This window comes from Mustela nigripes, chromosome 12 (assembly GCF_022355385.1).
Source record: "Mustela nigripes isolate SB6536 chromosome 12, MUSNIG.SB6536, whole genome shotgun sequence".
In the NCBI taxonomy this organism is placed as follows: Eukaryota; Metazoa; Chordata; class Mammalia; order Carnivora; family Mustelidae; genus Mustela; species Mustela nigripes.
In genome coordinates this window covers 5,618,656-5,631,057 of record NC_081568.1, presented here as the reverse complement: position 1 = coordinate 5,631,057, position 12,402 = coordinate 5,618,656, and the positions used below count along the sequence as shown (strand labels likewise).

The 12,402-nt window shown below is 46.8% G+C and overlaps 1 protein-coding gene across 1 annotated transcript in view; it reads right to left on the bottom strand.

Annotated features, from left to right (window-relative positions):
- The window catches only part of ADCY2 (adenylate cyclase 2), a 413,634-nt gene that overhangs the window by 103,311 nt on the left and 297,921 nt on the right, over nt 1–12,402 (bottom strand). The window contains exons 8-12 of the mRNA XM_059416859.1: nt 9,478–9,636; nt 8,505–8,637; nt 7,005–7,178; nt 4,855–4,898; nt 1,131–1,211 (exon numbers count right to left, since the gene is read on the bottom strand). Of these exons, the coding sequence (XP_059272842.1) occupies nt 1,131–1,211; nt 4,855–4,898; nt 7,005–7,178; nt 8,505–8,637; nt 9,478–9,636 (591 nt within the window). The remainder of the gene's footprint in view (nt 1–1,130; nt 1,212–4,854; nt 4,899–7,004; nt 7,179–8,504; nt 8,638–9,477; nt 9,637–12,402) is intronic.

The following is a 12,402-nucleotide window of genomic DNA, read 5'->3' as shown; positions in this document are numbered from 1 at the left end:
CAACCTGCCAGCACATGTGAATTGCATTTCGGGCCCCGCCCAGACACTCGGTTGTGCACGTATACAATCTCACACACACGCACCACATACACCAACCTACACTTGTGCGGTTCTTTCATCAGCCATGTAAGTAGTCCAAAATGGCTGCTTAGAAGGAACACTCTAGAAAAGGTACATATTTTTCAAAGCTGTGTAACATCATTTTGGAAGCAGGGAGTTCAAGTGAAAATCATTCTTACTTTTCATGAGTCAACTTTCGTGATAAAAATCACATAGTCTGGTTTCCGTAGGATGGAAACTTTTTCATTAAGGCCTTTCTTTTGGACCTACTGATGTGTTCGCTACAATTTAAATTAACAAACCCTCACTGAGTGTCTAATGGCACCAGGCACCACACGGTCATCTATCTGCTGCCCTCCAGGAGCTCAGCCATGACACATGGACCTAAGGAGAATTCAAGGCCAGCGGATGTAGTCATTAAGTCCAACCAGGCTGTGAAAGTTAACACCTTGTTTAATTCCCCACCCCCAGCTCCACACCTCCTGGACCATTTAAGACCACAATAGCAATTCATAGACTGAAGAGACATTCACAGACTTCACGAGCTCATAGACTAAATGATATTTTGTCCCCCAAGGACTCTTTCTTCCTCCCGCTGCTGCCCTGAATTCAGATTCTAATGCTCGTAACCTTTCTTCAACAACCTAGAACCCAGGTGTGTCCATGTTCCCAGATTGTGCATGGGTAGAAGTGCATTTTGAATAGAGAGTGTCGCATATTAACAACTCAGATTTTCCCACGTGGCCTTCTTACTGATCTTTAAAAAGTGTTACTTACTGAACATAGTTTGCTATGATTTTCTCCTCTGTGTTTATATCTCATGCTGTTTTTTTAGTAATCTACTTGGAGAGTATTTCTTAGGCAGGAATGAAACATTTTCTAATGACCAAAAGCCATTATTAAGGACAATTGCGGTGAATGGAGCGATGGCTTCTAAAAGCATGGCTTTGTCACAGCAAGTATCACAGAGTTTGTGGTGAAATTCGTGGAAAATATGAGACGGTTTTCAAATAACAGGGTTTGAAATAAAAAAAAAAAAGTATGATCATTTAAGATCATGAGGTACTCACTTTTGGGCATTAATCCCATCAATTGCTTGGATCATCCTTTCATTTAATTCTTCTTCAAATCTCTTCTTTTGGGACTTGGTTCTGTATGAAAAGGGAGACATTACGAGAGAGAAGGTGACTAAGGCAAATATGAAGTCTGTTTTTCTATGATGCCGAAACCCCCGTTCCATTCTGTCCACGGACAAAAAAAGCAGGAAGGAAGCGAGAGCCGAGACGCAGGCTTTCCTCCACTGACAACCAGCCTCTCTGGGGACTGAGCAAAGGGACTAGAGCTGGTGACGGGTACAGTGAAGTGTTGCCTCACAGTGTCGTCACTGAGACCGAAATGACACCTGGCGTTAAAAAGCAGCTGGAGATGTGTTCTCGGTGTTTGTGATAAAAGAACTTTGTGTCCGAAGAGATGCATTAGCTCTTGACCTGTTGCCTTCGTAAAACTTACTTTACGACAGAGCACACTGGCTTTGGAATTCCCCTGCAAAAATCTGGGCTGGTTGAAAAATAAACAGTTGCTCCTTGTTCGTGTTTCCCTTGGTCAATTTTCAAGAATTTGCAGAACAACAGTCTTCTCTGAGGCATCTCAAAGCTTCATTGTACGCATTTAAAGCTTCCTCAGTATTTGAAAGCACTCGTCATAGGAGACCATACATGTATCTACAGACACTCAGTTACTCTTAGGAGAAAATAATCTTCAGCTATAATAAAAGATGCCTTGTTAATAAATTAGGCCGAAAGCATGAGCTCTCCAAGGTTCATATGACCATGCACATGAGAATGATATAAAGGAGAAAATTAAAAATAATCCCTATTTTTAAAAATTGTACATTAAAATTGTACAGGAAAAGCACACGGGAGCCCCACGAAGCTGGCCCGGCCCAGCGGGCATCAGAATTGCGCCCCTGTGAGTCTCGTGGTCCAGTGTGAGGCGAGCCCTCGGCTTCCCTGCGCTCCCCGGGGTGGGGGTGGGGGGCAATCACTCATCCGACAGGCCTCCTACCCTGACGTGGCAGTAACTGTTCTGGTTTCAGAACCGCCTCTAGATGCAGACGAGAACAGCCAGGTCACATTTATCTGTAATTAAATCTCCCGAGAGTACCGTGAGCGAGACGGCCGGGCCTCCCCATCACCCTGGCCCCGCTGGCAGGCTGGTGCCCTGAGCTCCTTCTTTCTAGAAACGGGCGCCGGGCATTCCGGGTTCAATGGCCCGATCCTCCGGCTACGAGCGAACCCAACGGAGAGGGGTGGAAGATTCTAAGGCTTGGAAGAAGGCACATTCATTTTGAAAACCCCTCTTTTTTTAAAAAAGCACGTTAACTTAGCGATCGTCTAGGATGGTTCATTCTCACTTGGAGGCGAGGAGCTCCCTCGTGTCCTGTGCAGCGGCCCCTGCCCACTCTCGAGTTTGCGGACGGCAGCTGGTGGCTTGCTTTCTCACAAAGTCTGGCCAAATCGGAGAAGAGTGTAGGTCCCTGGGGGCTCCCAGGAAAACCTAACCCTTCCGAGGTGTGCCCGGGGCCCCGCAGAGCATTGCCTCCGTGAGTCTGTTGTAGGATTAGTTCACGCGACGCCCGCCCGGGACTCAGCTCTGCGAGCGGTGCACGGAGCAGCCCGTGTGCGTGTTAGTACACGTCGACTGTTTAGTATCTGGAAAACAATTCTAACACAGCGGTTCCTTGTCTCTGTCATTTTGGGATCTCTGCTGTGGTGAATGACAGCACACCCCCGGGGCCGATAATCTACCCTGGGAACTCGTAATTTGCCAGCTCGGGTTTTAGTCCTCGGACGTCAGGTGTTTCTGGCTGTCCTGCCCGTGTTCCTGCCGCTGGGCCACCTGCTTTCCGCTGTCCTCCCATTGGTCCTCCTGAGCCCCTTCCCTGACCTGCCCCACTCCCATGCCCGGACTACTGTATCCGAGGATGTGGGGAGGAGGTTGGGATAATCCCAGAGAATGTTCCATCCCAGGACAAGCAGGCTCAACGGCCAGGCTGCAGGCTCATGAAGGTTTTACAACCCAGGCCACGGGGGGACACCAGGACGTGTGAGGACAGCCCCAGTGGGTATGATTTGGAGGTGGTGCTCTCTCCACAAGACCCTGGGGCCGCCACTGATCCAGGCATCAGAGGAACATGGAATCATGGAACTGACATGGAAGAGGCTCCCAGCAAGGTCGGCAGGACAGGACCCTGGAAAGCGGGTTCCAAGCCCAGGGCACAAATCTGGGCCTCGCCTCTGCCAGCCGTGTGCCCATGGGCATTCTCCCGACCCCTCGTGCCTCACAGCACAGCGTCTACGCTGGAGTGACCTGTAGGGATGGCGTGAGGCTTTCCGCGTGCCTGATACGGACCCAGGTGACAGCTTATTGTCATTGTCTTCCACACATCAGTCAGCCTGGAAGGCCGCTGCCCACATCACATGGGCCCTCGGCAAGGCGACCCCACGCTCATTTCGGTAAATAGACCCTTGAAGCAGATCCCAGAGAGGATGAGATGGAGAACTGAAGAAGTGAGGAACACAAAGTGAAAAGATGCCTATGGAATTTCCGTGGCCGGTCTCTTGCGGATGTGCCAGTGGCTTATTGGCTAGAAGAGTCACACCTTCTCAAGGCATCTTGCAGGGTCCACCACGCTCCTAAATTAGCATAAGTTCTCTTTAATGTGCCACTTAATGCTTCCAAAGCCCCCTCATAACATAGGACTCTAAGTACTGTATCTCAATATTGAAATTTCAAATGTGACACAAAATATGAATTAGAACTCATTAAAACAAATGAAGTCACACAGAAGATTCTGGAATAAGGTGTGCTATTTGCAAGGATATGGCAAATGACAATCTGTGTTTGATTATACTTGCATACAATGCATTTTCTACAGAATAAACTCATTTCTCTGTGGGAAAAGAAAGGCTGACTTACGTTTAGGGTTTTCAGTAATTGTCTTAATGACTTCAATAAGAAATACTTAACTCCCCAACCAATACGGACTCTAACCCAAGAGCCAGAGGAGCATTAAAAAGGGCTAGTGCCAGTCATTCTGTGGCTGGGGGTGACAGGGGACCTGCAGACACTGTGTGAAGCTTTTCTCTCTCTTTTTTTTTAAAGATTTTATTTATTTATTTGACAGAGAGAGATCACAAGTAGGCAGAGAGGCAGGCAGAGAGAAAGAGAGAGAGGAGGAAGTAGGCTCTCCATGAGCAGAGAGCCCGATGTGGGACTCGATCCCAGGACCCTGAGATCATGACCTGAGCCGAAGGCAGCGGCTTAACCCACTGAGCCACCCAGGCGCCCCAGCTTTTCTCTTTTTATGAGCATGTTGTCAGGCCTTCCCACTATAGAAAGGCCAGACCTATCTTGCTTTTATCTCTAGGACTACACACACACACACACACACACACACACACACAATGTAATTTGAAGCAACATACTCATTTTAAGAAAATTCAGGTTTTTTTTTACCACATATTAAGAATAGTCATTTTTAGGAAAAACTATTTAAAGTTCTAATGTGCTTACTACCTGGTGGTGTTTTCCCTTTCCCTCTTTTAAACCAATAACATGATACTGATAATTATATTTTTAGAAGCTGAAAACAATCTCATTGAGCATTTCGCAAGGAGCTGCTCTTTTTAGAAGAAATGACCTTCCAAGTTACTCTAATTGATGATAATCACTTTCAGAAATAAATTTTTTTAAAAAGCCTTTAAAAATAAGAAAGTACAATAAATACCATACCTCAAGGTGCGATTCTGAAAATTATGCTGGCCCATTGGCACATCCTATTTCAAAAAACAAACAAACACAAAAAATTATTAGTTTCTAAATACATATTTTAGAGAATGACATTGCAGTGATAATCACGTGTAACATTATTTTTCCTTTTATTATGGAAAACATCATTTATGTAACAATTACCCCATGGAGAAGAGTAGCTTAATTATAAATGGGAGAAAGAGGAAACCCTCAGTTGATACTCAGAAAGTTGGTGTCATCTCTAAGCCCGGATGTAGGAAATCCCAGGGTTGTTTTAAAGCTGACATTCTGATATTCGCAGCTACGATTTCAAACAAGGGCCTTGCAAGTAACTGTTAGTGACTGTACACAGCAGACCATCCTGTCTGGCATCAGACTAATATTAAAAAGTGCCTTAAAACACGAACAGCACCACAAGCATTAGCCCTGAGTTGGGCTGCTAAGAAACCACCGCCCTCGATTAAGTGTGCAAAACCACGACTCACTGATCGAAAAGAACAAAACCGCAGGTGAGTGGGGCAGCTGCAGAAAAGGGACAGAGACAGAGACGCTGATCAGGGTTATCAGTGGGGGACATGCCAGCAAGTGCTCCTTAAGAAAACCCCAGAAGATCCACTTGTATCCATTTGTGGTGGAATTTAAAGTTGAAACAAAGCTGCTCCAAGTGGCCCCAAAGACACTTTCCTTCGCTGGTTCATCTCCCGCGTCACATTAGGGGCTGTATGTAGCCTGGTGAAAGGGAAGGTATTTTTTAAAGAATAACTGGACTCTGGGTCTCCTTACAGGAAGTGTATGAGCCACCGACGCGGGCCCGTATCACATAAGATGAAGTCACGCGTTATTCACCAGCTCCATCAACGCTCAGTCAAGAGTCAGTTCGGTTCCGGGGAAGGCAGTAAGGAAGAGAAATGACTAAATTGGCAAAGACTCTCTTTGACCCTGGAACGTATTAATAAGAATGACGCTGGGGTCCTTCTCAAAGTGAGCACAGGACACAGACGAGTAACAGTTGTAGGGGCTTCTTGTACTAAACAAAGCCTTGGGATTTTCTTAAGACACCCTCTCCTCGGGGGCGCCTGGGTGACCCAGTCAGTGAAGTATCCGTTTACTTGTTTGCTACTCATGGCCTCACACTTCCCAACAGACGGCCAACTGCTCCCGGACCTGTCTTGGTGGGCTTTCTGGTCGACCAAGGGATATGGTCTTCCGTCATATCACATTTACTTTTTAGCTGGGAAAAAACACAGGGAAGCTGAGAGGAGAGATCTAACGAAGTTAAAACAAGAATATGGGTCTGGGGGCTTGGATGTCATCACCGTGGGCTGCCGGGAGGAATTGGAAAAGTTCGCTTTCAACGGACAATCTCATGCGTCTTTCTCATCAGCCGATGAGGACTAGGTAACATTCCACCGTCTTTTTTGTCTCAACTGCCTCCTTAGTACAATTAACGCCATTATACATGAATTTTTACTCAGAGATAGTTTTAAAAATCTAACAATGCTTTTGGGATTATTCTAAGTGCTTCGCCATAGTTACTCTTCCGGCCCCCTGTGGGTCTTTGTATTTTCTATCTGCCTTGCAGCTGTCTTACTGAAAGTGTCCCTGCTGGAAGGAGCGTTGGCACTTGATGAGCCGGTGGAAGCTAGAGTGTCGTAGGTAAGGAGCTACACAACAGAGCACTCACTGCCACGGACACGACTTGAACGTGCCCACCATGAAAAGAATCTGGAGCTGATTCAACCCACAAGGGCATCACGCCTTCATCAGCTCCTTGGTTAGGATGCCTAGACTTTCTACTTCATGAATGCAAACAAACAAAATGCCACAACAACAACAACAAAAAAGAAAGAAGTTCAACTGTATTCAGTTGCTAAGAACTGAATGAAATAACAAATAAATAAAATGGTCCTGGGTTATAAAGTTCTCATGCAAAATCATGCTGGTTCAAACCCTCAGCCACGTGAGCCTGGCGCTCATTCACACCCAAACAGCTGTCTGCAGGGGCCTCCCCAAGGGGAAGGGGAAAGCTTGCTTCTTTACAGACCTACGTTACTTGGGCAGGAGAGGCCTGCCTTTCGTGCTGGGGGCCGAGGGGCTGGCACTCTGCGCTGCGGGCCCCGGGGGGAGCGTACCGTGGTGCTGATCTTGCCGTTTTCTGTGGTCATGCTGTCTCGGTGATGCAGGTGTGCGAAGGGCTTGGCTGCTCCCCAGGACTCCAGGTACCGGGTCATGCGCACGGAGGCCCTCATCTTGGCTCCATCGAGAGTGTGGCGAGGTCTGAAGAGGTGAGGACTCCTTCGCTCTCCCTTGGGGTGAGAAACAAAGCATTACCCCCGCACACAAAGGGGCCGACGTCTCCTGCCTGCTCCCATGCCCCGACGCCCGCGTTCCTCGCGTGCTGCCCCCTCGCCCCCCACGGCTTCTGGCGCCCCCCCCTCCTTCAGGGACACTGGTTTCCAGTGTTACAAGCTCTCTGAGTGGAGTGATTTTTTTTTTCCCCAGAGAATAAAAGACAGCTGTAGTTTAAACTTAGGAAAAAATAACAGCCATTTTAATGGGCATTTTTACAAAGCAAATTCTTAAGCAAGATAGGCTGCTCTGTTTCAACTTTTCTTGACGACTGTGGTTTCCTAGAGCGGCAGGTGCTAGAGGCTGGGCTGTGTTCTGGTACGGAATGCTCATACGGGTCCACGTCCGGGTGTTCCCTGCCGGAACACAAGGTTCTCTGTACACATTTTTTTGGGCCTCCTCCCTCCACAGTTCTTCCTGACTGACACACGTCTGTCTCCAGATCAGCTACCCGGTGAGCCGGACGTGTGTCTCCAGAGGCGAACCTGGAGTTCCAGGGAGGCTACCGCCAGGGAGCACCCATGCCCTTGACCTTGTGGATCCTGAGAGACTGGCTTTGATAGCTCGGAGGTGTTTCTTGCTGATAGACTGCACTGTTTACCAGCTGTGCGATTTGGGGAAGTTACATAACCCCCGGGAGCTTCAGATTCTTAATCTGTAAATAGCAGTCGCACTCATTTGGCAGGAATTTGAGAAGGGTGACGAGAAAGAAGAGCTGGAAGCCCTTGCTTGGGCCTGACCTCTGGGGGGAACAGAGCACGAGACAGCTCCGAACTCTCGGGGTGGCCTGGGGAGCCTTCCAGGTAACGAGGAGTTTACTGCCTCCAAGTGAACCCTGTCTGCCCAATGACACTTTGTGGTTAATCTTCTAGAAGTTTCTTCCTTTCCTTCTTTGTCTATGTTCATCCTACTTCATCTCATCAGACTTTTATCATCTGTCGTTTCTCAGTTGCCAGGGTGGGCACACGGAGAGACTTCCAGAAGCATTGGGGACTAACGTACACATTCACTAACACTGATAACCCAACACACAGAGAGTAACCTTACCATAGGAGCAAGCAATTCTTTTCAACTGTTCCTTTAGTCAATATTTCCGTCTATGATTATAAAACATGTGCCATAATCAAACTGCGATGCATTTAAAGTCATTTTAGGGACAAAGACCAGCGAAGCATTCAACAGATTCTTGACTAAAAACACTTATCTGGGTCAGTAATTGGCCCCTTTCTAACTTCATCACAGAAGTCACAAGTTAATTATAGACTCTTTACGACAACACTGACCTTGGGGTTGATGACAAAGTAGGTTTTCACCAGGTGCTGTTTTAAATACGGGTCTCTGATGTCACCGTCCCCTTCCTCCACTTTGTAAGCGCCATTCAAGTGCTCCAGAGTGACAGAAGAAATGTGAACACGTCTGAAATGCCATTTAAAAACCACGGTCAAGATAGGGAAGGATAAACATGAAGGTTTTTCTATTTACTTGTGAATTTAGAAATAATTTCTTCTCCCCCAAAGAAAGGCTCTATGTTCTTGGTAAAATGGACTGTAATACAGGTTTATATTTTATTAAACAGGGCTTTGGAAAGATGCTGGCAGAGGTCACAGGATACTAACATTTCCAGCTTTTCTGCACTCACAGAAACCTGCACAGTGGGTGTGGTGAGTATGGCGAATAAAAAAGAAATTATGGGAAATAAAAATTATATGGAAGTTTCACGTGAGACCCTATTTTTTTTTGAAACACAGGCCAAAGGCATTTTAGGGAGTGTGCTGATGTGTATTAAAGTATGGATTTTCTTTCTCAGTGCTTGCTTCCACGTTTCTTCGAATTATAGCACATCCATCAAAATTCTCTTGTCTGAACCATGCTCTTCTAACAGGAGGGAGACGGTACCATTCACTCATTTCACTAGTATTGGCTTCAGAGGTCACCAATAATAGAGAAATGCCACATCTCACTGCATTAAAAAACACCTTTCCCCTAGTCACGATTCACACACTTGCAAATAAATATAAGTAATTCACGATCTGATAGCCAGAGTCTTTGACCATGGATCATGGGGTGGTGGATTTGAGATTTGAGGGTTCGTGTTAATCTAATTCATGTGAGGGGCCGCTGGACAAGGATCATGGGATGCTGATGGAGGCATCAGAAGCCATCAGACACCCGGCAGACAGCTGTCAATCCGCTCGCCCAGGGTGTCTCACCTCAACCTGCCCACAGCTTGAAGAGGGAAACCCAGACTGGCCTTACCCAGGGACCCCTCCGGCTTCCATGTGATTGGCCAAGGTAACATCATGTGACCACACGTCATACTGCCACTTCTGCAGACCAATCACCCCGCAGAGGACATTGCCAGAATGCACTCCCACGCGCATGTTGATATCCACTCCGGTGGCGTCCCTCACTTTCCTGAAGAGAAGGAAAAAAGCATCACCATCTGGAAACACCCTCCTCTTCCTCTGACTCCTGGCCAGGTTTCAGGGCACTGTGTTACTCAGAATTTTTCAGACTGCTGGAAACAGTCAGGACTCCCTCCTGTGGCAGAAGATTGCTGCTCTAGGCCATGAGAAAGGTCGTTTCTTTCTGGTTGCTTCCAGACCAGACCAAGAGCTCTGTGGCCCTGGCTACGACTGCCAGGTCAGGCCGGACCGTTGGTGCTGATGCAACATTTCAGCTGTAGCTTTGACTTTTTCAGCAAATGTGTATTATCAGAAAACTATCAGTTGCTGACACCTGCTGCGAATTGTCACACTAGAGTCACGTGACATTGACAGAAACAGACTGAGACATCGTCTACGATTCTAGCACTTAGCACAATGCATGTCCCCCGGGAATACTTTCTGCTGAGAAGAGACAGGCGCCGTATTTGTGAGCCTAATGACATCAGCCTGAGTAGGAATTTCTCAAAAAAAGTAACCATGAGTTTAAAGCATTTCATTGTGCACAGTCATCCACAAAAACAATAACAAACCTCTTTAAAAACTTTTAATCATGTGTAAGGAAGATATCATTAAGAAGAAACTAATTGAAAACAATCATTTTTAAAAATACTTTGGGACTCGATCAGTAAGTCATTTACAAAGACAAATGAAGAACTATGGAAAAGCTTATTTATTTCTGCCAGCTGAATGTATTTATCAATGAACTCTGACTGCAGAAGGATACAGGGAGGTGTCCCGAGGCACAGGGAGAGAATTACCCCAGGGCGCATGCGGAGGGAAGCGAGCGCAGTGAGCACTGACGGCCACCCAGCAGGGCGCAGGCTACCAGGTGTGGCTGCAGGACACGAGCAGAATGCCAGGGGCATGGATGTCATGCTTCAGTGACACAGTGGCATCACTTGAGCATGCTGAAAGTGGTAAGAAGTGACAAGAAGAAATGGATCTACAAGGTAAAAGAAAGGACGTCTGCAGGGCTGTCCCGTCCCTCGCGGCGCTGTCCCGTCCCTCGCGGCGCTGTCCCGTCCCTCGCATTCTCTCTCCTCCCGTCACTTCCTCCTTCCCTGTCATCCTGCTCTGTTTTTCTCACACAAAAAATCACAACTTATTTGGTCCCATGCGACTCATCCAACGCTTCCCTCTTGCCCTCACGATGGGTCTCAACATGACACTGGAGGTCTGCCCCTGTTGCTCTGTCCTCTATCAGGTTATGGCTGCCTGGGCACCATATGGTCCTCAACTCTCAGCCTTTGTTCAAGATGGCGCCGCTCTCTGAGCCTCCCTCTCCTGCCAGGGCACAGGCATCCCCTGGCCAGCTGGTACTGGTTTTCCATCAGCGGCTGGAGGCATGACCTCCTCTGCGAAGGCTTTCTGACCCCTCCTCCCAGGTTGATGAGGCCACCCCTCCTTGGTGCTCCGGCCCCGCTGAGTCCAGTCAGCTGTCCCTGCTTGTGTCCACATATGCTCTCTGAGAGGCAGCCCATGAAGACACACACCTGGATAACTATCAGGGGCTTCAGGGTCTGGTGCAACGTGGACACTGGATATAAGTTTACTAATCGACACAGGTCATTTCTGAAGGATTTTACTGTGCTTCTGTCTTTGGGAGATAATGATCCTGAAAAATCGGACACTGAACTCATAATTGTTCTTAAGATCCTCTGTTACGGAGAGAAGGGTTCCAACCACATGACATTTCTGTTGATCAAATACGGTCAGTAGAAAGTCAAGAAGGAAAGAAGGCTGGATGACACACTTTATGTTTGACCATTTTAACAAAATGGTGAATGATTTGACTTAAAATTTTCTTTTATTTAAATTCAATTTAGTTAACCTATATACTGTATTATTAGTTTCAGAGGTAGAATTCAGTGATTCATCAGTTGAATTCATCATTCATCCAGTACCCATCACAGCATGTCCCCTCCTTAAAGCCCATCACCCAGTTACCCCATCCCCCACCTACCTCCCCTCCAGCAACCCTCAGTTTGTTTCCTAGAATTAAGATTCTCTTATGGTCTGCCTCCCTGTCTGTTTTTATCTTATTTTTCTTTCCTTTCTCCTATGTTCACGTTTTATTTCTTAAATTCCATATACGAGTGAAATCATATATTTGTCTTTCTCTGTCTTATTTTGCTTCACATAATACCCTCTTTAAAACCATCTCCATGTCCTTTGTGTCTTTTTTTTTTTTTTTTTAGGAAAATGGGTTGGTTAAGGGTTCAGATGAGTTGACTAACCACATCTTGTAATGCATGTGGATGCAACCTGTGTGAGCTCTACAAAAATACCGCAATAGTTGCCAAAGCTTGTGACCATAGAAGACAATCATTCCAGTTCAAGAGGAGGGACCCTAATCACTAACAAAGTCAGGACTCTGCCTATTACCTCCTCGGTTGAGAAGTTTACATTTTCATGACGGGAAAAAAGAAACCTCTCTAAGCATTGGGAATGTTCCAAACCGCAGCTGACGTGCTCTGTGGTGGTTCTTCAGCTGACAGAGAATGAGGTACTGAACGCGTGGGGAGGTCCTGACACGGAGGAAAAGTATAAGCAAGCGTTCCTGGATCCATGTTCCCGGCTCCCAGGAAAACACTGAGATCACCCGGCGAAATTCCAAGTCTGAGTGTACTCTTTCTCTCTTAAAAAATTAGAATTTTCATATTCATCCTCATCCTATGGTTCATGCATGGGAATGGAAATACTTGCCCTTGTATGTTAGAAGAACAAAGAATTC